This window comes from Bubalus kerabau, chromosome 1 (genome assembly GCF_029407905.1).
Source record: "Bubalus kerabau isolate K-KA32 ecotype Philippines breed swamp buffalo chromosome 1, PCC_UOA_SB_1v2, whole genome shotgun sequence".
NCBI classification, from domain to species: domain Eukaryota; kingdom Metazoa; phylum Chordata; class Mammalia; order Artiodactyla; family Bovidae; genus Bubalus; species Bubalus kerabau.
The window spans coordinates 271,622,739-271,649,703 of NC_073624.1; the positions used below are offsets into that span (position 1 = coordinate 271,622,739).

Here is a 26,965-nt window from a genome sequence, read left to right on the forward strand (position 1 = left end):
TATGAGACGGTTTTACTGTTTGCTCACACATTTCCTAAAATATGTTTTTGATATTAAAGATCTTAGTTCTTTGTTTTTCATAAGACTTGACAGTGGTTCCAGGCATGCTTTTTAGTACTTCCATGAGGAAAGGATCCATCATCTAAAAATGTGGTGGGGATAGTAGATAATGGGTGTGCTTTATCCTCTACCTTCTGAGGAGAGTGCAGTGAATTGAAATCCATGCTATGACTGTCTTTCTGAAGGACTTTTCCAGTTAGTGGGATGTTGTAACAACACATTGGTTCCCTTAGGATCAATGATTAACCTATTTTTTTTTTATTGAAGCAGGAAGCATCCAGGACAAGATGAGCTCATGAAATATATCTCTTGAGGGAAAGATTAGGAGAAGGCAGCAGACTTTTAAGGACCTAAGATGTAATAGGTTATTATCATGCATTATTCCACATCCTTACTACTTAGCTATGAATCCAAGTAGGAGCTAAAAGCTATTATTAGAAAAGCAAGCTAAATAGTGTGGAATGGATAACCTCATATCCCATGCATCCACCTCCCATTAAGAGAAATGAACTTCCTACCTAAGTGGGTATCCTTAAGTACCACTGGTTACGTATCCATCCTTGCTTAATTCTTGTATCTTAGTTTCAGGACGTTTCATAGATAAAATTCCTTGGAAGTCTCTAAGAAATGGAATTCTTTTTTTTTTTTAAGTAAATAATGTTTACTAAATACTGACTTTTGAGAATTAGTATCGATTAGTGTTGACACCCAGATGTATCACCAGTTAGCTGAATTACTTTGGTCAAGATTGAATCTCAGTTGCTACTTTTCCCCTGTCTATAAAGTGCAAGAGTTGAACTCCATCATCTCCAGGGTGCCTTCCTCTTCTGAAATTCAATGAGTCTATATATTTGATAAAATACCTTGCTGTGGTTATACATCTCTGCCTAAGCAGAGAACAATTTCCCAAAAAGAGAAGCTGGAACCCTTGTGGAGCAATCATCCAGTTTTCATCTGACTCAAGATTAGATTCTGATTGAATGTTATTTTCAGTTTTCATCCAGAGCCTGGAAATACTTGTTTCTTTCATTATCAGATGATTCTTTAGAAGTCTTAACCAATGGATCACCAGTACTTCTATGTCTTGATGTACTTCTAAGACATTAGTAGACTTGATTTTACTTGATTTTCTTTTTAAAAATGACTCTAACATTTTCACTGTTAATATCTTCACCATTACAAAAAGTTCCAGTATATACATATGACATTATAATAGACTGTAATGACATAAAATGAAATATACCTCCCAATGTCATCTAATCCTTATTTAGTGAATGAAGTTTCATCACTGTTTCTTTAAATCAATCAAGCTAAAAGTATTTCTTACTAGAACAGCAGTCATGAAAGATCCCTTTAACAGGGATATCTTGTGTTCAATCTTCTGTAAATACAAAACATTAATAGCTGAAAGTCAGGTGTTCACCAGTGTACCTTGGAGAGAGCATGCACCCACAGCCCAGTACAGTAAAAGAGAGAACAATTTGTTTCTGAAAAAGACTGAAACAAATAAGTAAAGATACCTGGAAAGAAGAGCTGTCAACATTTTTACATGATAATGGCTGTACAGGACAAGTGAATAAATGTAAATGAAAAGAACAATTTCAAAATCAGTATAAAAATTGCCTTAATCCTGCTGAACTAACTTCCTCTAGTTCAGAACTTAGAAAGAAACAGGTTATCTTGAGTCTGGTCAAGGGGATCTATATTACTAAAAGTCATGGAAGGACTTTGAAATAGTGCATTATCAACTTCTTCAAGGTCCTATAGTCCCAACACAAGAATCTCATTTTAGCCAGACCATGATGTTTTTGTCTCACTGACATTCCACGGTATCACTGATGACTCTGTTCTGTGTCTCCCTAGTTTGTACCTTTCTGAATCAGCATCTCTGTTTCCATTTTCAAAATACCTATTTTGTGCAATATCTTTAGCATACCATTTCAATTCTAATTCTCATTGCTCATTTGATTCCCATCCCCCCACTTTGTTCCATTCCTGTTATTAAGTTGGAAAAATGTGATGTGCTTCAGTTTCTTCAGTTAAAGAAATTCCTGACCAATAGCTTTGAAAATATATTTCTTAAAAGTAAAATATCCATGTTGTGAAATTTTTTAGAATCTACCAATAAAAAAGAATAATGGTCCTAGTAACTTATATTTATTGGTTATTTTCTGTGATCCAAATAGAGTGCTACATTCTTTACGTAGATGTCTCATTTATAGTCTGAAGTTTCTTAGTGGTGTCAGTATTGATCATGAGTACTAGTCTATCAGATATTAAATAGATAACTTTTTAGATCCTACTCCTTTTAAACAAAGGAACTCAGAGAGGACCTAGTGGAAACTGATGATGATTTTGTAAGGTGCTGTAGTCAAACAGCTGTGTGTGATGAAACTGTAAAGATTAATTCTAAACTTTCCACCCAACCTTGCATATTGTACGTTGGAAATGTGCAACATTTATGTTGAAATGTAAGTCAAGAGAATAGTCCTCACTTCCTGTTCTACTTCTCATTCATTCAATCCTGTGATTTCAGGCCATTTCAGTTATTTCACCCACCACTGTTCAATCTTTACTTAAGCTGTGGTGTTCCGTTTCTCTGGTCTTCTGGCATGCTTCAATTTTTCCATCTAGTCCTCGCCTCTCCTGTTTACTTTTATCCTAGTCGCAGAATTACATTTCTCGACTAGCTTTTTCAACCAGCATATGATGTGGATACTCAAGTTCATTTTCTGTACCTTTCTTAACTATCTCAGTCCTGATTGCATTTTTTTCATCGTGTGTGGTAAAATATTAGCAGAAGCACTGATGTGTTTCTTTATGATAATAAACCTTTAAAGCATCATCCGTTTTAAGAGACAGACTTCATTTATAGCCTAGTGAATTGAAATGAATTAATTCTTATGAGGCTTCATATTATGTGGCTGAAGTGCCGTGTTACAATAGAAGGGCAAGCAAAGTCAGAGCCCACTGGAAATCATCAGTAAAATATGCAAAACCAGTGGAAGTTTCTGAGTTCAGAAGTAAGATCAGTGAGGAGGTTATGGAAATAATATTGCATAACTGTGGCTAGGATCATGTTGGAGTTAAAAGGTCATAATCTCCACACCAAACGCTAGGCTGAAATATGCTTCTCTCCAAAGCTGCCACTTGCAATAGGAATAGCTATGGATCCTGGAGCCCTCCAGACCTCCAGACAACCTTCCTTGTTTGAGGGAGTTCAGGTTACTCTTGCTGAAACTTCTCAATGTATGTATATGCAAACACATGGGTTCCTTAGGTCAAGCTGTAGAAAGTCAAACTGGAAGAAATCATAGTGATTTACAATAATAAAATCTGATTTTGAAATAATGAATATATTTTCTTAGCCAATATAAAAAATGTATATGAATATGCTTTATAAGTATTTTCTTTACTTTGTGATAGCTCTTAGCATGTTGCTCAACTAAAATATCATCATTAAAATATTTATCCATTACTAAGTTAAAGAATTTCCTCAAGTTACTCAGCTGGTCTTGTGATTGTTACTCCATGGATAAATACTGATATATATATATCTAAAGTGTGATGTTTCTATCTAAAGCATAAAGCATAATATCTAAACACTCATACACATAGGCACACATGCACACAGCAGTTTTTTTAGAATGCCTCATTTTTTGCTGACTCAGTGGATCAAATTCACAAGGTAAATTTGATGGAAACAAATTCTTTCATCCATGACTAAGGAACTCTATTTAGCGTGATTTTTTAAGTGTGTTTCTTCACCAGTTTTCCTTCTGTATATTTTGATTTCTGGAGCTTTTTGTTAAACAGGTAAGATTTTCACTTTGTATGTTCACTAGCCTTCTAACCATATAAGATTTTGTTGTTGTTTAGTCCCTGAGTTGTGTCCAACTCTTTTCTGACCCAATGGACTGTAGCCCGCCAGGCTCCTCTGTCCATGGGATTTCCCAGGCAAGAATACTGGAGTGGGTTGCCATTTCCTGCTCTAGGGGATCTTCACAACCCAGAGATCAAACCCATGTCTCCTGCATTGGCAGGTGGATTCTTTACCACTGAGCTACCTAGGAAGCTCTATACAAGATGTACATTCTGTAAAACAAAACTTAAGAGTCTCGAGATTCAGTTTTCCCTTAAGTCATTATAATACCTAAGTCAGAAGTTCAGTATATTTTTCTCCAGAATGTGTTGAGCTTCTCATATTACTACTTGAATTTTTAGCTGATTAGTTATTTGTGTGTAGTTACTTTGTGTGATATCCTTGACTGTCTTACAGAATATGGCATTGATTGATCACTTTTAAATCTCTGTAAGGAAGCAAATAGCAATTATATAGAAATTATTTAATTTGCTATCTTTTAATTTGGTGAAAATTTTGATGTGTGCTTAGAAAATATCTTCAAATTAAAAGTTATTTTTGACTTACTTTCATGCTTTTGAGTAAAAATCTACTGTTTAGACAATTCTAATCAAGAACTTTATCTAAGAGGATGATCAGTTACAGGCAATAGCTGGCATGTTACTGTTAATAACATTCCTACTACTTTTAATTTGGTGACATATTTCAGCTTTAATGATAAATTATTTAATAGTTGCCGAAATGTGTTAATTAACTTATTTATTTTTCTCACGGAGTTTTTTTGAAGTCGTGGTAAAGAATATTAGCCAAGTTGAACATCAAACTGTGATTAACTTGAATCTTTGAAAGCAAGAGTATAATATAAAACCAAGAAGACAGTTCTCATTGCGCTTAGAACCTTTTGCTTGGTTGGACATTAGGGGAGTGGGAGAAATTCTCACCTGGTATTATTAATTAAAATAAAAAATTACAAAACCCGACCATTCAGTAATTAATGAGTCATCTGTAAGTGCCAGGTAATGTGCTAGGTTGACACCTTCTATGATCCTGTCCTCCATTGCTTAAAATCTTCCAGCAGCTTCTTGGGAGACAGAAAATGAAACCCAGAATCTTAAGATACTCTGCACGGTCTAGGCAGTCTCCTGCCTCTCGGCCACGGTATCCTGCCTGGACCTCAGTAGGTAAAACAGCTACCCAGGGTCATATGATCCTGCTGAGTTCACGGCGTGATTTTATCATGTTTATGTGCTTGGTATTTTGTTTCTCCTTGTCCCTCCTACTCCATTTCCCTGTGTCTCCACTCCCACTAGAGCGGAAACACCATGAGAGCAGGAGATCTGGACCTGCTGCTTTTCACTGTATCCCAATTGTGAAGAATATAGCAAAGCTCAGTGAATATTCACTAAATGAACAGATGATTACCATTTCTCGAAATACCCTTAGACAATAGATAGTTTTTTATACTTAGATAGTTTTTTATACACAGGATAAATGTTTTCTGAAAACAATTCAGCTATTTAGGTGAGTCTCTGGAGTGTAGAATTCATTTGGTATAAATGAATAATACACTTTCCACTATTCTCTTTTGATCAGTGGAGATACTTAGGTAATTCTGGGTGAATCCAATGGCTAATCATTTTGAAAGTAGTACAGAGTAGGTGTATCTACTAAGTCTCAGTCAGTGCACTTAGGAAAACTTGTTCTCAACAATAAACAATTTTAATAAATTAAACAATAATATTCAAATCCCCTTTCTATATCTAAAGCATAGGCAAAAATTAAGATAAACCTGTTGTATTCATTCTTTTGTTTATTACTGTTTTCTCATCTATTTAAAACGCAGTTGAAATTTTTTAAAAAAGAATTCAATGAAATTATTATGAAAATAGGATCTCACTGAAATTGATTTAGGAGAGTGGACAAAGTCTCTTTGTAAATTGACACTAATGTGATGTTAAATGAAAAATTAAATATATAATGTTCATCATTGCATTTATTTCTGTACTATTTTTGTGAAGATCAAGCTTAATACGATACAGTGAAGTTTCCTTTGTGTTTTACTACTGAAGTATTAAACATGACTTTTTATACTTTGTCTAAACTTTATCTATGGTAAATCAACATGTCTATGTTACTAGTTAAGTTGCCTGTTATTGTACATTTTTATGTGAGGTTACCTTGGCTTTTCTTATGAGAATTACAGATGAAAGGAAAATTTTTTCTTAAAAAAATTATATGCTGTTATTAGTATACTTCACTTCCTAATTTCTAATATAAATCTATCATTCTTGTACACACTCAATAGTTATATTAAAATCAACTCAAAGTTGAGATATAAGGTTTTATAATTCCTTAGAACAAAATGCTTAGAAAGAATTTAACATATACAGGAATGAAAGGAATGAGTAAGTCTGAGTTACTATTCATGGTGTCTGTGGTTAAAGATCAGCAAATTCAAAAGAGATAAGAATTTGGATGGGTGATTTTCATTTCTGTCTTCTTTCTACCTGAGAAAGACAAAGGAAGAAAGAAGACAGAGGATGTGTAAGAGGTCTCTGAAATGTCCTTGGCAAAGGTACAGAGATACTCAAACACTTTCCACTGAAGTTAGAGTATAAGAAGAATGAACATCAGGTTCCTATTTAGAAGGCAGGATTGAGTGAGGCTTAGAAACCAAGTAAGGTGATTCCTATACATAAATTTGACACATTACAGACTAAAAAATGGTAATACCTTGAAAGCCCAAATTATGGACTAATTCAGTTTTTGAAAGGTAGAAAAGCTAATTAACTCTTTGGATCCCAGTAGAACAAAACCAATTCAGTTCATGAGCTTTTCTGGATGTTTCAACAATACAGATAGTTTATAGAGAGTGGGCATAGTTTTCTTTTGTGAGCTTATGACTAGAATTTTAGTGTGTCTGCTAGGAAGCAGATAACCAGTCAGTTTGATGAGTCAAGAAAAAGCTACAGACTACTTGAAATGATAGTTCTCTTGTTGCTCTGTGATACATTGGAATTAAATGGATTTTATGAGTATGAAAGTACTCTGTAAACTGTAAAACACCATACAAGCGAAATATATAGGGTTTTTAAATTTAGTATTGAGTTATTAATTAACATTTTTAGTTTGAAATTCGTTATTCATATTTAAGATGTGTATTTTCTGTGTGTATTTTCAGATAATCACAAGGACTGCTCTGGTGTTTCCTTACACCTCACACGCCTGCCGTAAGTACCTCGGTTATCCTAGCTGAGTGACAGCTTTTAAGATCTTCAAGAGCTAAAAAGTGGGAAATCCACTGTGCTAGTTATCTACTCCTGTATAACAAATTATTCTAAATGTAGTGGCTTAAAACAGCAAGCATTTATTGTCCCGGTTGCCTGTGGCTAAGGAATTTGGGCACAGCTTAGCTGGGTGCTGGTTGTCTGACACAAAGGCCACAGTGAGAATCTCAGCCAGGGTCTCAGCCATCTGGAGACTCGACCGGGGTGGATTCGCTTGCAGGCTGTCTCACGCGTCTGTTGACAGGATTCGGTTCCTTGCTGGCCATGGGCTGGAGGACGCCTCGTTTCCTCCTCATGTGGGCTGTAAACAGGGCAGCTCCCAACATGGCGCTGCTGTCTGCCCCTCACCGTCAGCAAGGGAGAACACAAGAGGGTGTCCAAGGTGGAAGCCAGAGCACTTCTGTATCCTCATCTCAGAAGTTACGAATGTGTGTCCGATAGGTCGAGAAAGTGGTGACCACAGGTCTTTCTACTCTGAATCCAGTGGACAAAATAAAAATTATTGTTGCTATATTCTGTTTGTTAGAGATAACAAATTACTGGGTCGGGTTACTCGGTCCAGCCTGCATGAAGGGAAGACGATTGAACAAGGGCAAGGATGTCAGAGCTGTGGGTCATTGGGAGCTGTATCGTTCAGGGTCCTCCAGGGAAAGTGAACCAATAGAATGTATAATTCCTTCCTCTTTCGAGGACCTCAGTCTTTTCTCTTAAGACACTCATCCACATTTTGGACCATAATCTGCTTTACCCAAAGTCAGTGGTTTAAATATTAATTACATCTTCACAAATACCTTTATAACAACATCTGGGCAGAATGCTTGACCAAATATCTTGGCACTACAGCCTAGCTGACTTGACATATAACCACTTGACATATTAACCACTACAGGAGCCATTTAGAGATTGGGCTTCCCAGATGGCACTAATGGTAAAGAACTCCCCTGGCCAATGTAGGAGACTTATGAGATGCCAGTTCTACCCCTGGGTCAGGAAGATCCTCTGGAGGAGAGTATGGCCACCCATCCAGTATTCTTGCCTGGAGAATCTAATGGACAGAGGAGCCTGGCAGGCTACAGTCCATAGGGTCACAAAGATCAGACACAACTGAACTGACTTAGCACACACGCACATGTAGAAACATTTACCATGCCACGAAAATGTGTATTCAGCTATTTGCCCAAGAAAATAAGTTATTCTCAGGAAAAATATATATATTCTACCTCATTCCCCATATATTAGTTTAATTTCCACATGAATCGTATTTTATAGGTCAATGCATTGAAGTATACCTTATTTTTCCAAGGCAGTTGTTTTGACGTTTTCCAATAGTTGAAACGAATGTTATTATTTTGTGCAGACAGCCTTTAATTGCTGGCATGTACCTTATGATGTCTGTTGACACTGTTATACCACCAGGAGGGAAAGGTGAGTAATGATCTTTTGGAATTTACCATTACCTCATTACCTAATCTTTAAGGATGGATTTACAGAACATCTTTTATAAACACTTGAAATGACCAATATTTTTGAGTCCCTGAAAAATAAACCAGTTCTTTATTATCCTCAGAGTTAAAATAGGTTTTTGTGTTATTCCAAGCCAGCAGTTTATTATATTCCAGTTTTATGCCAAGAATTGGGGTCCATAGGGAGATAGTGAGTGATATAAATTTAAATATAATTCTTGAGTATTTTACAAATAAATCATCCATTCTTCAGATGCCAAAAAAAATTCTTATCATACAGTGGCATAAACTTATAGAGGATATCAGATTAAGAATCAAAAGCTAGCAAATCCAGTCTGAACATAGATTTGTAAAATGGATATAATATCTGATTTCTCCTAAATTTTCAAAAAAAAAAGAACTATTAGAATGAGTATAATATTATTTATTGCTGTAAATATCTTATCCTTTGGTGGGAGTGTCATATTATTCATTTGTTCTTACTGGGGATCTGTTAAAGTTAATAAGTATGATCTTGTTACTTTTCACTGTCTAATTTTAAAAAGGCATTTATTGAAAACTCAACTATGTGTTAGTCTATAAGGAAAGAAAAGTATATGAAATGTTTCCTTCTCAACAGGAACTGTCAATCTCATTATCTTAGGTATTTGAAATAAATTTTCAAAAATCCTTCTGTTCTAAAAATAAAAACCAATATTTAAGCTTTTTCAGCTGCACAAATTTCACAATGAAGGTATCAAATTAAGCCTGGGTTTTCACTGACAATGTATGTTGATTTGACTCTAGTCATTTTATGAGTGAAACAGAATATAAAGGATTCTTAACTCATTTTAGTAAGAAGCTGGCCCATAATTAGTGCTTAATACCTCTGAGTACATGAGTTTGTGTATACTCAAAAACCCCATGCTTAACTGCTTGTGGATACTCTGTACATACTTTTAGTCAAGAATAATGTTATTTTCCAGTTGAATAATGACTTTTTTCTGTGTTTTCATTTCTAACAGTGGTGAATTCTGATATTTCATGCCATTACAAAAAGTATCCAATGCATGTCTTTGCCTACAGAGTTCACACTCACCATTTAGGTAAGAACTTTACATATTAAATGATATGCCACTGAGCTTGCTAATGCTGTAAATGTAAACTGTAGATTATATCTGACCTGAAATCTGTTTTATCTGTTTCAGTGGAAGAGGTTTTGTGCAGTATCTTAAAATTCTGCATGTGTTTTCATCATATTGTTTTCATTAAAATGCTGAACATTTGTGTTTCTGAAAATATTTATATTTTATTTTGCAATAAGAAAACAAATAATGCCTTTTATCTTTTTAATACCCTATACAATTATAATTTGTGTTCATTACAGGCAAAGTAGTCAGTGGATACAGAGTAAGAAATGGACAGTGGACCCTGATTGGACGCCAAAGCCCCCAACTGCCGCAGGTGTGTGGAATCTAGTACAATTTTGATAGAAAAAAATATTAATCAGCAGGTGGTAATTTATAAAGCCCTTATAGAGCCCTTGTGAATTTCTCTAGAATCTAAAAATCTCTAAATCTACCTTTACTCTATGTCTAAGCTGCGTTTAACTTCTTTTTTTTTTTTTTACTGTTTCCAATTTGATGGGTTCCTTATCAGTTCTCTGAGTATTTCTAAGCAGGGTGGTGAAGTGTGTCTGTGCTGTGTGTGTATTCATCCTCTCACCCCAGGGTACCCAGGCCTCACGTTACTATGCATGAGCTTCTGGGTGTTGTTGATGATTTTGGTGAATCGCTGCATTTGTCTCTTGTCAGGCCTTCTACCCGGTAGAGCGCCCAGTGGATGTGAGTTTTGGTGACATCCTGGCAGCGAGATGTGTGTTCACTGGGGAAGGGAGGACAGAAGTCACACACATTGGGTATGACTCCACAGATTCCATTATTTAAAAATACTTTATTAGGACGCGGCGTGGTTATAAGTGACAGTTATCTTCATGAATGAATGGCATGTTTTTCCCTATGATAAACAATTACAACAAACCCTAGCATTTTACGCTTTTAGGACTGACTGAGTTGGTCAAACTGCAGAACATGTGCTTAGTGTTTCATAATTCCTATCTTCCTGCTTATTCAAGACCTTTAGGATCACACCTCTGCATATTACAGTTGCCACAGGAGTGTGTATTACCTCCTGTACATCTTAATAAAGAAAAATGTAATGATTATAATTTTTTTCTCAAGTATCCTTTTGCCCTATGCTCAAATTTAGGGGAGTATATAGGTTCTGCATATAATGGTGGCCATTAATTACTCAGAACCAGGGTTTTTTTTCCTACCTGTTAAAACCTTTATGTATTCATTATGAGAATGTTCAACTTTTAGGTAAGCTTCAAAATACTGAGCTGCTTTGAAATAAGTATATTTTATAACACCAAGTACATTTTTCAAAGCACTATGAACTCTTTCAAAAAGGGTTTGCCTAAATTAAAAATGAAAGATAAAGTCTCTTATCATGTTTTTTGGTTAGAAAAGAACCAAGGAGCCTCCTTTCCATTTTAAACTAGGTTATAAAATATTTACTGACACCACCTAGAAGATGGAGCTTTAAACCATTTATCTTTTGATCAAAGAGGAGTTACAGAGAGTAGACATCTGAAAATACGCATTAGATGCACAGATGATCCTTATGATGACAACGCGAGCTGTGGGACACAGAAAAGGTACTAAGGCAGGTGAATGAAAAAAAAAAGCATTTGAGATGGTAGAATAGGATCTTTTTTATGTCAGCCTAAAAGGGTTTTTTATTAATAAGCATCAATTTTGAGACTAATGATAAATAGAAAAAAGTTATCGATTTATATTAAACAAGGAAATTTTAACAGACTTGCTTTTAGATTAATTTGCTAAATTTAAGACAGAGATGTGAGGAAAGCAGTACAATTACTGAGTTGCATAAAATGGTAACAAAAGGATTGACAAAGTCGATATAATTAGATTTGAAAAAGTCTAATCATTCACTTTACTAACAATCTTTAAATATATGAAGTGTAGTGTCTCTGGAACTTTATTTAAATGCCATTTGCTATTTTATTAACCTTTGAAATAAACAAAGGAGTAAAACAAGTCCCTTTCAACACATTCTTTGTATTAGTTTTCAAGTTCAAGTGTGAAATAAGTAGAATTTTTTTTTTTTTTTTTTTTTTTTGCTTAGAGGTACCTTTACAATGTGGGAGGGTTTGTAACTTCCCCCAGATTCTATCTTTTGAGTATCCTCTGTGTAGCAATATCAGCCATGGAAATTAATGACTTGTTATGGTACCAGGATGAGAGGCCAAAGTGATCTCTAGGGGCCTCTTTCAGTTTCATGAGTCCGAAATAATTCTAGTCTTTTTTTAAAATGTGCATTTTGCTTTAAAATAATACCCTAAAATGACTATACCAATCTATCTTTTTGTAAATGTCTTGTGGGCTAAAGGAAACGCCACTTTGTAATATAAATGAAGTAGAAAGAAATTATAGGAAATTAACTTATGGGTCAATCTGAATTGGGTCAATTCTGAATATTTAATTTATACTAAGAAAGCAGGAAATTTTGGATAAATTTAAATATGAATTAAATCCTCATAATAATGCATAGCATTCCTATAGCACTTAGTATGCTTTTCAGTAATAACAACAATGCATCCATTTTGTAAAATAAAGAATACCACCTCCATAGGGTACTATAGTATCACAATTGAGAATGTAACCAATAAAAAGAGAAAACTATTTATGATGTATTTTAAATTAAACATGTGTTCTGTGTGCTCAGTCATATCCGACTGTTTGCGACCTCATGAACTGTATGTAGCCCACCAAGCTTCTGTGTCCATGGAATTTTTCAGACAAGCATACTAGAGCAGGTTGCCATTTCCTACTCCAGGGGATCTTCTCAACCTAAGGATCGAACCCACGTCTCTTGCATCTCCTGCATTGGCAGGTGGATTCTTTACCACTGGACCCCTTGGGAAGCCCATTTTAAGTAAATGATACTCTGTAAATCTCTCTTCTCTGTTCCCATCTAACCCCCAGCCCACATACACAAACATCATTCCCACTGGCACTGGTTTGCGCCCTGAGCCTAAAGCCTAACTTCAACGCAAGTCTCACTTATCCAGAGGTCTTATGGGGCCAGAAGATGTCCCCTCCATGCGCTGGAAGAGCAGTGCGCTCCCGGTTTTAACCTGCTTGTTCTGTAGCCACCTGGAAACTAGGTTTACAGGAAAATTGTACCATCAGTGGCCTTACCAGTAAGATTTTCAGTTGAGTGATTCTTCTGCCCGGTCCTACTTTAACTCTGCATTAAGCTAGAAATTTTAGAACTGGAGAAAGCTTAGGTAGAACAATCAGAGTTAACTAATAAGAAATAGTTTAAAAATTCGGGACAGTTTTTAACCAGAGGTTCAACTCAAAATACAACCATTAGAAACAAGTGAATTTAAGACAAAATATATCAATAAACTTAATGATAACATTTTAACCCAGATACATATTTCTTTTTAAATATTAAATATGAGTAATATATCTTAGGCAAATTTCTCTAATGTATATATTAACAATATAGTACTAATTAACCTACACAGAAGCAATATTTTGTGCCTGACACTGCATTGTATATTTTATATTCAACATGAGGCTTCTCTTAGTTCATTTCAAATGTTTAGTCAAGTTTAAACATCCAAAACAGGAATTTAATTGAGTGAGCCAAATAAGCTAATTAAGTCAGCTAATCTGCCTAAAAGTATATATGCTAAAATTTAGAATTAATTCTTGATAATTGGTAGGTAATATTTACCAATTTGATCAATTTTGTTGGTCATATGTTTCATTTGGAAACAGTTATTTCATATACATTTGAGAAGGTCTAATAAATATTTGTAGTTACCAAGCACAACACTTTAATCAGCATTTAAAGTATATTGTATGCAAATAAAGTTATATGGTCAATAGCCCCTTAATGTACAAGTTTTAGGGCTTCCCAGGTGGTGCTAGTGGTAAAGAATCTGTCTGCCAGTGCAGGAGACAAGAGAGATATGCGTTGGCTCCCTGGGTCAGGAAGATCCCCTGGAGAAGGAAATGGCAACCCGCTCCAGTATTTTTGCCTGGAAAATCCCATGGACAGAGGAGCCTGGCGGGCTACAATCCACAGGTCACAAAGCATCAAACACGACTGAGCCCACATGTATTCATAGTAGTGTACAAGTTTTAAAGCACCAGTAAACCTTTTAAGAAACAATTCAGAGCTTTGCAAAATAACTTCTTTAAAGTTTTCATATTTCTTTCCAAAATGAGTCTTTTACCATCATTGGCTGCTTTTAAGTCTAGCATGACACGTGAAGATACACGTAGGGCTAGGGATGAGGGAATCGCCAGAGTGGTGTATCACTGTCTGAAATGTAGTCACGGTGTTCTACAGTATTTGGGTTTTTATAAAGGATGCATTTCAGAATACTTGGTACTTTCTTAAATGTCTACTACATATCTTTATAATATGAAATGATATATTTTTATAAAACCCTGATAGATGGATAGATGAAAGAGAAACAGACATAAATATTTATGAGAAATGCTGTAAATTGTTCATTGTATTGACCTGACTTGGCAGTATAATATATGGGGTAACAGGTTATGCTACCTGTAATAAATTATAGGCATCTGTTAAGACAAATGACTTATTCTTCATTCAACAGATAGTTATTGAGGACCTACTATTTTCAGGCTAACCACACGCTGTCAGAATTAAAGCTAGCTGGTGTAAAAGAAGTAATTGTCATGTACGCACCTTATTATGCATGAAGAGGAGAGAAAAGCAGCCCTGTAGTTTGGGGATCTAGGTGATACCAGCCGTCATCATTTCAGGAAATCAACAGTGATGATAGGGACTGTTGAAAGGGCCATTTGGTGCGGCCAGAGGAGCACTCAGAACACGGGCCTCCTCCACTGTGGAGGAGGAGGAGGTTGACAGAGTCGAATTGCATATGTTATTCTCTATGGAAAAGAAGGTGGATGTGTTACAGTTCTTCCTTAGGAACGTAGAAAGCAACTTGGTTTAAAGTCAGATCTTTTGAGTGGAAGAAAGATGAATGTTGAATAATATAGGCAAACTGTATTGGCTGATACTAAGGATCATTTGAATCCTAACATGTTTAAGATATGATAGTTTCTCGGATTGGAGCTCAAAGTTCCTTTGACTACAAGTTCAATTATTGATGGAAAGAAAGAAAGTATGGCTTTTCTTTGCCTTCAGCTGTTTAATGGAATTTTCTTTGTGAAGATTCTTATTTAATCAGCTCAATACTGTATCATAGAGTTAATGCCTCAAATGAGCTATATTTGGTGAACTGATGAGGCGGTTTCACAAAATCACACGTGTTTAGAGATGAACATGGGCATGACATTCCCAAGAGGATAAAATATAGAAGGATCTTTCCATGGGTTAATTGCAAGTTTCATTTATTATTATGTAAACCTATTCAGTTTTTTCCTTTCCCTAATTTGGAAAGGTTTCATTTCGCTTTCCTGCTCTGCACCATGATTTCAGGGTTTTCTGAACCAGGGCCACATCTTAAATTCCTTTCCCCTCATTTCTCTGTCTTAGTCTGTGTACCCTTTTCCTCATGTTGAATGGGGGAGGGCAGATAATATAGTGAGAGGCTCCAGCTTATTACTTTGGCTCCAGCCCTTCCTTTTATAGCACATAATTTTCTGACCAACTCCTAAGCTGCTTAAATATAATTCTTAGCAATGGTGTTTTGACACATGAAGATACGTGTAGGGAACAGGTGTTTGTTTGGGATTGCACGTCACCGTTTGCTTATATTTCATGGGAGACGCATTTACCCTGACAGGTATCAGATTCTAAGGGTGAAAAGCCAAATTATTTTCAAAGCATAAACAGAGCTTCCCATGACCATTCCTGTGGTGTCTCAGGGGCTCTCCATTTTCAGAGCTTAGAGAAACCACATCCCTGTTTGGAAAAGATTTTTCTTCTTTTTTTTCCTTCCCTTGCTGATGTCATTACTGTTGCCATGGAGAGGAAATAAGTGCTGCGTGACATTGCTGGAAAAGTCAACACTGACGTGTTTCTGTACAGCAAATAGTCCATTTCAGAGCTTGCTTTTTATTAGCAGAGGCTTGCTAAAAATTGTCAGAACCAGTACCAAAAAGGAAATGTTCCTTTGCTGGAACCATCTTGGTTTATAAAAGTTTTGCGATGGTGTACCTAAACATTTCCTTCTGAATAATAGAAAAGAGTATGAAACATAATAACCCATGTGAATTGAGGAAGAATAAAACATGTTTTATAAACTATTAGGCATGATTTATATTATTTGAAACGTTTTTTCTTGGAAATGACCACCCCACTGTTTAAAAATCTATTTTTAACCTTGAGTTATTCAGTTGTCCAGCACTACCCCATTCATATCTGAGCTCTTAGAAGAGATTAGGCCTGGTTTCACTTTGTATCATTCCTCAGGCATTCCTTTCTTCCCTGCTATAGAAATCAAGGTGCCAAGACAGATATCAGAGATACGTTTATGATGTCCTAGTATCAACACACGATTCTTGGTTCATCTCACCCTCAGGAACAAGACAGTAACCAAAAGCGAGATCCCAGACTCTCGTGGTTAAATGGAAAAAGCCATTTTCATATAAGCTTGTAAATAATATGTGATATTTCTGTTGAACTGTTCTGAATTTTATTGTTATAAGTAAATAAATTTTCCCATGAGAAAAATACTTTGCTTTATCAGTGAGTTTTAACAAATAGAAGAAGGACTAAAAAACAAAAGGATTTAGAAGAGAAAAGAAAGCCTCTCGTTGCAACTAAAATGTCATTTCCATCTGTAGTATTTGGTGGTATCCATGGAGTGACTGCGAAAGGATACTCTATTTTTAAGTGGAAAAATGCCATTGACAGTATGCTCTTAATGTTGAAAACTGTGATGGGTTTTAATGAAAGCCATAAAATAAATGCACAATATGTCCACCTTTGAGTCTACTGTTGGCAGATTGACCAGTTGCATTTTTCTTGCATGAAGAACGTGTTTTATGTGAATGACTAATCTGTCGTGTCTGTGGGGTTTTTTTTGTTTGGTTGGTTGTTTTCTTTCTGTTTTGTTTTTGCCTGCAGTGGCACGTCTAGTGATGAAATGTGCAACCTATACATTATGTATTACATGGAAGCCAAGCATGCAGTTTCTTTCATGACCTGTACACAGAATGTAGCTCCGGATATATTCAGAACCATACCACCAGAGGCCAATATTCCAATTCCTGTGAAATCCGATATGGTTATGATGCATGGACATCACAAAGGTAAAACTGATGCTTAATTTAAAGCAACATATGTGTTTATGTTTTTCATTTTCTTATGTGTTTTGCTTGACTGTATGATTAATAGTTCAAATCATCCTCCTCCTGTCAGGCAGTTGCACGTGTTCACGTAATCTGATTCTCTCTTTTCCCCCTTTTCTCCTCTCTCTCCCCTCCTGACATGTCCCTATCAAAACAGTTAAAATGAAAACTCTCAACTGGTGATGAAACAGATTCGTTTGGGACCAAGTCTGTAAATAAAGATCTTTCTTCATATAGTTCGTGTTTCTAGTTTCCTCATTTCATTCTTCCCATAACCAGTAATGAATTATACAATTTATGAATTTATATACCATGTTCTAAAGAGCACCACCGTTTGTAAATGGAAATGGTTATCATCTCTGATCATACCTTACATTATCTGTTTAATGAGTCTCTTCAAACTAAGAACAATTCTTGATTTATGAGGCATTACTAGCCTTAGTCTTTTTGAGCACCTTCTCAGAATTGTTCTTTAACTTACTGTTCATCTACAAAATGGTCATGATTGTCATTTCTTCAGTTTAAAATTGCAAAACCCATACTTTTTTATTGGATGAAGTATGATGAGACTTGACTGAGTATTACAAGTTCAGTCTTAATGCCAGAAAAACTTCTTATTTCTTTCTACAGGAAATTTTATAAAAGAAGTTAACATAGCAAGCAGGTCATTTATTAAAATTCCAATATATTTTAAAAACACAAGTTCGGTCTTAATGCCAGAAAAACTTATTTCTTTCTACAGGAAATTTTATAAAAGAAGTTAACATAGCAAGCAGGTCATTTATTAAAATTCCAATATATTTTAAAAATGTACTTTTAAATGTTCTGAAAATATCCTAAGTTCAATTTAGAAAATAATACAAGCAGTTTTATTAGTGCATCTTCAAAATTCTATATCATGTCTATATCACTGCAATAGTAGTTGACTCAGGTGTTAAGCCAGAGTCCAGTGCTTGGTAGTCATGATAGAGTTTTTGTGAATCAGGAGGGCATTTCTACCATATGAATTCTTAATACTATTGTTTTTATGAAACCCAGGATCCTGAAAATATTTTTATGTTGATAGTATATTTCCAAAAAACTATTTACAGTGTGTGATATATACTGCAAATTTACTCTCAGCTCTTTTGATGCCTTCTAGAAACAGAGAACAAAGACAAGACTTCTTTACTACAGCAGCCCAAACGAGAAGAAGAAGGAGTGTTAGAACAGGGTATGTATGCTTCCTGCTATAACTAGGCATATAAAAGTATTCACTATCCAAATAGGCAAACAAAATTTAAAGCTATTGAGATATTTTAGATCTTTCTTTATCAGCCTAATGCATCCATATTACTGATTTTATATAATGTATAATAATTCAGGAGAAAATAATCAACTGTTACACTTTGGCTTTGACAATTCATTAATGTAATTTAGTCCCATTAAATTTTTCTGTCTTTGTTTTATCTTATTTAATATTGTCACTTTTATATAGAGTACAATAAGTACAAATATAATCATTAGAAACAATTGGTGGGCTGCTTTTGAAACCTTACGACCTTTAACATTTAAATACTTATACATTTTGTATGGTGTGTTCATTTGCTATATTTGAGGTTCAAGAAAAAAAGAAATTGAGTTAAACCCTATCTTGCCTCTCTTTTAAGTCATTCTTCTCTGCCAGGTAAGGTAGGAGGGATTATCATCTTAAGCAATTGTTGTTTTGTGTTAAGTTGCCATCTGATGAGTTAAGAAGGCTCCATTCTTCCTCTGTTCTATTTACTTAAAGTGGTAATATTTGATGTTGTTAAGTTGTATACTGCATGTGCTGGCACTGAAAATTTATTCTCTCGAATCTTGCTTTCTTGCAGTTGTTTAGAAGATAGTAGGCTGAAGTATGTTATCAAGTCGTTTTTGGCCTAGATGTAATATATTTTAAAACATTAATTTAATGTTAATGCAAACACACTTCTAATGACAATATAAAGTATACAGGAAATAGGATTTTTCTATTAGCAGTTATAGAAATCTGTGACTCTTTGGATATTGAGAACCTCTATAGGAATTATTCAAAATGTATTTTATTAGGTCTAGGTCAAAGATACACTTACAACAAATGCACTATATGCTAATAATATTACACAAATAGCATTCACGAAATTAAAAACAGGCTTTTTAAAGAAAAAAATGCATTCTGAAAGGGGGGTAGGGTAAACTGTAACTTAAAAGTTTTGAAATTATACAGAGTATGTTCCATAACATCTCATTCTAGCAAAGTGACCTAAAAACTTAGCTCAAAGTTGTTTCAATACAAAATACTATTTTGTATTAAATTAAAAAAAGGAGATGACTTTATACTAAATAATTTATGGTAAATGGTTCATACTGAACTATTGAGTATGACTTAAAATAACCAAGTTTATCAATGCTGTGTATATATTTTGTACGGAAATGAATAATTATAGCCTAAACATAGTAGCTTTAAGTGTTTAACTGTCCAGAAATTTAATCAGACTTAAAATGAATTATTTTGATATTGCACACACTGTTTGAACTGTATGTCTTTGAAAGAATTGGAGTCATCTTAGAACACATTTCCAAACAGCAACATATGTGGTATAGTAAGGAATGAGACTCCCATTTAGTCCCTTCAGCTTGTAAAATATTTCAGTGGAAACTGAGGCTGGACTGTGTTTTCTTTTTGAAGTTGAGTTGATCAAGGAAGGCTTTGAAACCTCTGAAAGATTAGAAACCTAGAGGTCTTATTAGCAGAGTAACCTTAAATATTAGATTTAACCAGTTCTTTTCAAACAATAAGATTTCAGGAGGTGCCATATATACCTAAAAACCAAATGCTATGATATACTTTTATATATTGCTGTTTGTTTACCCTTTTGTGTTTAATAGCATATACATGTAATATTAAGAAGTTTAAATATATGCTTATATATTTATATTGGGCTATATACCCAGTATAGTCTTAATGGTTTCAGAGAAGAATTCTAAGGATACATAAATTATTTTCCTGTAGTTGCCATTTTATTCTACTTATGAATAAAAATGCTATTAAGTTATTTAACTTGGGAGGAAAAAACCATTAGGCTGACTCAGTTTTCATACTGCAGGAAAAAAGCTATGGTATTTATATGTTGAAATTAGTGGATCCATCAGAATGTCACCTCCAGGATTATGTGAAAACAAATACTTCACCAAAAGCCATTTCAGTGGTCAATGTAGCCTCTCTATTCTTCTGCTGGTCTTTGGGGGATCACCAGTCTGGAATTTAAAGAGAAATATAGAAATATTTCAAATGTATATTTGTACACATCATCCATTTGATTCACTAATGAGATCTATCTATCTCCTTGCAATACACAGAGCAGATCTACTTATTACTAAGAGAGTGTCATATTTTTCTCAGAGATGTTTGTTTGCACAAAATATCTATCTGTATTCATTCCCTGGGGTGTTAAATTGACCAAGTAGCTGATAGGAGGGCTCTAATTATTCAAATAAATTACACCATGTAGGCTGATTTTAAAAGAAAGTCCTCAGACTTAACCCTTTGCCTTATTTTGGTGTTCTGGCCAGAACAATTTATGTTCAAATACTCCTTCTAGTTGTATTGATTCTTTGAATATTTTAAATCTCTGATAAATAGAAGTCCTGAATTATTTCAGTTGTGCTAGCCATAAACTAACAGACAGCATTGATGTTGGTCACATGGATATAAAACTCCTGTTGGAGATAGAACAGTTAAGGAGCAGGAAAGAAAAGACCCAAAACATTAGAGGACATGTATCCAAAGGCAAGCTCTGAACCCATCAATGGCTAAATAAGAGAGAAAGTCCTATCTGGATAGTGCAAACAATTTTTTTCTTCTGCTTCCTGTCTTGGCAAAGCAGACAGAAAGATAAAGGTCATGATATATAATATTAAATGCTATGTTGGAAAGAAGGGATGACCTTTATTGAGGTAGTAAAAAAAAAAAAAAGGTGGGGGGGTGAGACAGAGAAATACTCATATGCCATAGGCTGAAAAAAAGAACTGTACCCATGCCAGAAATGGACAGGAAGTTGTAAGTACCCCCAGCATGGAGAGAAAACAAAAAAATCAAAGCAAACCAATAATCTTTTTAACACAGGTTTATCTAATTCTCTGTTTCCCCAGGGAAAATATAATGTTTTTTTTTTAAATTCTAATCACTAAGAATGCTAGCTATTAATTTTTGCCTGAATATTCATCCTGGTTGGAAATTAACTAACAAGGTTGCAAGTTTGAAAGTGACATAAGAATTGTGTGAATCCATGTAGAGTTGCCCAGCCTGCTGCAGGATCCTTGTCTGCCTTTGCTTTCTCTTGAACAGAATTTTGACCAAAGGCAAATGTATCTCAGACTCCGTCTCAAAAGGTATAATTATGGGAACACCAGAGGAACCTCATTATATGCACATCTTTATCTGTCAGATTGTCCTGGATCATGCAACAGTGGAAAACATTTTAATGAGGCTTTAATTAAATCTGCAGGGATTTTTTTTTTAAATAATGTTATTTGGCTCGGGGCTGGTGCCCTGGGATGACCCAGAGGGATGGTATGGGGAGGGAATTGGGAGGGGGCTTCAGGATGGAGAACACGTATACACCCATGGCAGATTCATGTTAATGTATGGCAAAACCAATACAATATTGCAAAGTAATTAGCCTCCAATTAAAATAAATAAATTTATATTAAAAAAATAAAAATAAAATAATTAAAAAAAACAACAATGGAGATGTAAGGGACCCTTAAGGGTACTTTCAAGTATACCTAAAATTTATATGTCAGCTTTAGATTTGCCACACTCAGTAAGTTTTTATTCCTATCTATATACATTTGAATGATATTACTACATACATGGAAAACACAGTTATTGACACTTTATGTAGATATGTTCATTCCATGTAATACTCCTTGTGTAAAGTGTGGACAAACAATGCTTTAATTTTACTGGCTCTGCAAATGTAGTAGAAGTATGATCTCAGTCAAGTTACTTTACATATCTGCGCTACAATTTCCTTATCTATAAAATGTCAGTAAATAACTGACTAAAACCTCAAAGTATAGTCAATCAAATAAAATTGTGTGTGCAAAAAAAAATAGATTAAAAAAATAAAATAAAAATCATATTCATTATAGAAGATATGGAAATTATAGAAAGGTATAAAGAAGTAAATAAAAATCATCCATAATCCCTAGAAATATGGATGTATATGTATACCCTGTATGTGAATTATGTATTATACATAGGTACATACATTATTTTTGAAATATTTAGATCATAATGTATGCAGATTTTTATATCTTCTTTTTAAAATACTGTATCTTGTGTATTTCTTCCAACTATAAAAATTATTGGCATGCGTGACTTTCAGTGGTTGCATAATATATGTATATTCGTGCCCATAGTGCTTTAAAAATAGCCATTTTGTTTATAGGTAAGCTTATGTGAATGAGTGAATGCAGAAAAGCACTAACAGATATTCAGAACAAACGAAAATGTCACCATGCCTTGAAAGTGTTGTTAGTGAAGAATTCCCTGTGTATGTAATAAGGACAATGAGCTAAACAATAAAACCCAATTAGACAGTGATTCTGGGTGGAGGAAATGAATCCTAGATTATACAGAATGAGAAAGGTGTTGAGATTTTCCAGAGCAGACACATACAAATGTATTCCTTCCTTGTATGTTCCGGTTGGCACTTTTAGAAAACATGTTTTTTCCTCTTTTTTTCTTATGCTTTATGATTCTTTTCATAAACGTCGTCTATACCAAAGGTACAGCCTGAACCTTCTGGCAGTATTGTCTAGGCAAGGAATGTGGGCTGAAACTAAGAGGCATGCCAGCTGTTAAGAATTCTGAATTTTGAGTGTTTCTTTTCTTTAAAATTCAAAACATAGATCTGATATTGAAACTTATATTGATTGTATTGGGAAGATTTTAGGCCTTAAAAAAAAACTGAAGGCAGAATTGAAAGTCAAATCTATAATAGCGGTGTGTCCTTGTTATTGTACATTATTCTCTGGACAGCATTTCTTTTTCAGCAGAAAGAGCGTTTAGTGTGTTTTATTCAGTTTGCTCCAAACTCTTCTCATTGTAGTCTTCATGCCCTCATATAATCAATCTTTCTACTCAAAGGTCAGCATGAGCTTCTGTATTCCCAAGGCAGGAGGAATATGACAAAAATACAATTTGTAGAGGGAAATCACTCCATGGCCCCAGATAGTTAAAGGTCTTCAGACACCTTCTGTGAAACAGAATAATTTCACAGTGGTTTTATGCTAACAAAAATGAATTACCATTGGCATGTTTTATCAAACAAGCAGAATCAAGGGAACAAGGTTGCAAGTTAAAAAGACAATAGTGTGCTGTGAAGCTTATTAAAGTAACAGTTGATAAACCATTTATGAGAAGAGTGAAATACAGGCTGGGCTTAGTGGTTAAAATTTAATTCCTTTGTTGTTCAAAATAGGACCCTCCTTTCATTCTGTAATAAAGTCCCAATGATTTTAGTAGCATCTTCTTAGGTAATTCCAAGCATTCTCAATGCAGTTTGCTATTTTAAGGAAAAAATGAGTCTTGTTTCTCTTTCCAGTCACTAAAAATTTATCAGTTTGTTATGATATATGAGTAGCTCACAAATTTTTATTTATTGAACTCATCTACCAAATGCAATTTTAAATACCCCCCAAGGCTCTGGGAAGCTGAGTGAATGCTCTTTTGAATTGTTTTCCTGATAATAGAATAAACAGATGTGGATGATCGCTTGTCACCTAGTTGGTGTTTCCAATATAGATCAGTGTGTTTGGCGGTCACAAAAGTCATCTCCTGACTTCTTTTTTTATATTTGTCTTATTTTCCTAAAAAAACAAAAACAAGGTAAAAAGCCTCTTTCTGCTTCTGATCATTTCCCAATTAGATGAATCCTATAGAAGGAAAAAGTAATAAAGTTGACTTCACTTGTGATCCTTGAGCTAGTTGCCATGATCTTGTGTTTTATGTCTCTGAGGCTAGTAGGACAGATATTGTGGGTTCAGCTCAGTCGCTCAGTCGTATCCGACTCTTTGCGACCCCGTGAACTGCAGCACACCAGGCCTCCCTGTCCATCACCAGCTCCTGGAGCTTACTCAAACTCATGTCCATTGAGTCGGTGATGCCATCCGTCCATCTCATCCTCCATCGTCCCCTTCTCCTCCTGCCTTCAATCTTTCCCAGCATCAGGGTCTTTTCAAAAGAGTCAGCTCTTCACATCAGGTGGCCAAAGTATTAGAATTTCAGCTTCAACATCAGTCCTTCCAATGAACACTGAAGACTGATCTCCTTTAGGACGGTATGGTTGGATCCCCTTGCAGTCCAAGGGACTCTCCAACAGCACAGTTCAAAGGCATCAATTCTTCAGCGCTCAGCTTTCTTTATAGTCCAACTCTCACATCCATACATGACTACTGAAAAAACCATAGCCTTGACTAGATGGACCTTTGTTGACAAAGTAATGTCTCTGCTTTTTCATATGCTGTCTAGGTTGGTCATAACTTTCCTTCCAAGGAGTAAGCGTCTTTTAATTTCATGGCTGCAGTCACCATCTGTGGGTTAGTAATAAGTAAACAGTCAGTAAGCCAAATCACCTTTAACCAGAAGGGAAAGTGTCAGCTCTACCTGAGTCATAAACCGAGATATGAAACTCTGAAAAGAAATGCTTTAATTTATCATTCCTTGTATCCCTCTTATTACAGTTGTTGTTGCATGGTTATAATCTCATTAGCTTAGTTACTTGGCATATTTTGTTAAATTGCTAATGAATATCCTATTTATTCTCCATGTACCATAGAAATCACAGAGCAATAAGCAGTAACAAGAACTGTTTGTTTTAGGTAATGAAGTACTAGTGATTTCTGTGGAAAATGGGATGTTTATATTCTGAAAGATTACCACAAGGTTCTTGATCATTTTAAAAATAATAAAATGCCTGCCAGAATGAAGATTCTATGTGTCTAAAAGTAGGGGTACTTATTTTTTAATCCAATAATCTTAAAATATTTTTTAAGTATGGGGTAGTTTTTCAAAGGATGTTTCCCTCTCGTTTACTTTGATCTCACCGTATTTCTGAAAGTAAACCAGAGAAATTTCCGTACTGGTGGAAGGGAATAGTGAGTGGTCCCAACTAAATAGAAGAATGTCTGTTGAGCTGTGAAATAGTTAATGCAAGCAAACAGCTAACAGACTTGGAGTTTAATGGCAGTGCTTTAGATTTTCTTGCATTATGCTGCATAGTTTCCTGATGCATTAGCTGCTCCTTCTCTTGTGTTTCCCAAATACCAAACCCACTTAGCCAAATGACTTAAAGACCTAGAGCATTTCTGCATTTCTTAAGATAAGAATCAAAGTTTGACGTGAGGAGAAGAAATGTAACTCATTGCAGTCTAAAATCATCAAGGAAGTATTTTTTATCTTCACTAATGCAGTACCCAAGAGTGGCATTTTTAAAACATTATTCATTCCAGAATCATTTATTGAATATCTGCTGTGATGGGAACAGTACTAACTGCTGGAAATATGATAATGAATAAGAAATGAGAGGGTTTTTTTTTAATATAAAATGATATTTGTAGCTTGTCACTTGTCCCTTCTCAGATAATTTAAATGTACAAAAAAGTTTTTTAGAATACCTTAGAGAATTTTATTATACATGTAAGGTATATTGCCAGTGGTAAGTAAAAATTATTAAAAAGAATAGAAAATAGAAAACTCATACTTTCTGAAACCAAAAACCAGTCATTATTCTTTAGGCCAGCATTGTGCAAATCACTGTTGTATATGTATGTATTGATTCTTTTATTAGAGTCTTATACAGTTGTAAGAAAAAGACAAGCTAGGATAGGACAGAAGATAAACTTCTTCAATTAGAGAATAAATCTTGAGCACCTGTTCTCAGAAGACTACTACTTTAGAAAGAAAAAGATTAATATGGTGAGAATGACAGGTCCGAGGTGAGTTCACAGAGAAGAGTTTTGGCTGGTGCAGAACAGACAGGGGAACCTGGACCCAGTGCCCTTAAATGGCAGGCCCCTCGGCCAGGCTGCCTCCTTCAAACCCCGGTTCAGCATCCTGCAGCGGTGTGCCTTAGTACCGTGCCATTGCTTTCCTCATCTGAAATGAGTACTTCAGAAGGCCAAATGCATTCTGTAGTATGAAGGACCCAGTAAAGTGACCTGGTCATGCTAAGCTCTCAAAAAATATTAGCTGTTATTACTATTACTGTCTTTTGCAGTTTATAAAGTACTTCCTCATATGTTATCTCTGTCAGGAGTAAGTAGGGTAATTATACATCCCAGTTTTTCTAGCACTGTACCAGTTTATGGCTAGAATAAATATTAATAACACCCCTTTCTTTCTCAAATGTGTCCCAGTTGGAAATTAAATTATACGGTCCCCTTAGCAGCAGGACCCAGAGTAGAGTTAGGAAATACTGTCCCGGAACACACTGGTTGACAGAGCTGAGGAAAAGGAGTCATGCCTGGGGAGTATCGAGGGGAGGCAGGCTACCTTCAATCACAAGTCATTTGCACAAAGATAGAGCATTTTTAATACCAAGTCCAAACAGATTTTTCTGTCGAAGGCAGCGTTGAGGATTTGCCCTGAAGAATAAGGGTAGAGTCTTTCAACACGACGGTTACAGGGTGATAAGCATCTCAGATGAGTACTTGTGGTGGGGAGGGAAAAGGTGATGTTGACATACAGCATCAGTGAATCACATGACTTCGTGATTCACTGGTGAGAGAACAATGAATGTAGTTTTCTGGATTGATTGTCCTAAAACATGGTTTAATACTGAGACACTGTTTTTTAAAAAGTATGGGGAGAAGAGGAAGAGTTCTGGTTTGGTCCTGTTGAGTTCAAAG

The 26,965-nt window shown here is 35.1% G+C and overlaps 1 protein-coding gene across 8 annotated transcripts in view; it reads left to right on the forward strand.

Moving 5' to 3' along the window:
* The window catches only part of PAM (peptidylglycine alpha-amidating monooxygenase), a 314,671-nt gene that overhangs the window by 229,302 nt on the left and 58,404 nt on the right, over window positions 1-26,965 (forward strand). For all 8 annotated transcript variants that reach the window (XM_055565583.1, XM_055565617.1, XM_055565573.1 and 5 more), the window contains exons 9-15: window positions 7,104-7,152; window positions 8,567-8,634; window positions 9,677-9,757; window positions 10,039-10,115; window positions 10,466-10,569; window positions 16,824-17,008; window positions 18,189-18,260. In XM_055565583.1, coding sequence (XP_055421558.1) covers window positions 7,104-7,152; window positions 8,567-8,634; window positions 9,677-9,757; window positions 10,039-10,115; window positions 10,466-10,569; window positions 16,824-17,008; window positions 18,189-18,260 — 636 coding nt within the window. The remainder of the gene's footprint in view (window positions 1-7,103; window positions 7,153-8,566; window positions 8,635-9,676; window positions 9,758-10,038; window positions 10,116-10,465; window positions 10,570-16,823; window positions 17,009-18,188; window positions 18,261-26,965) is intronic.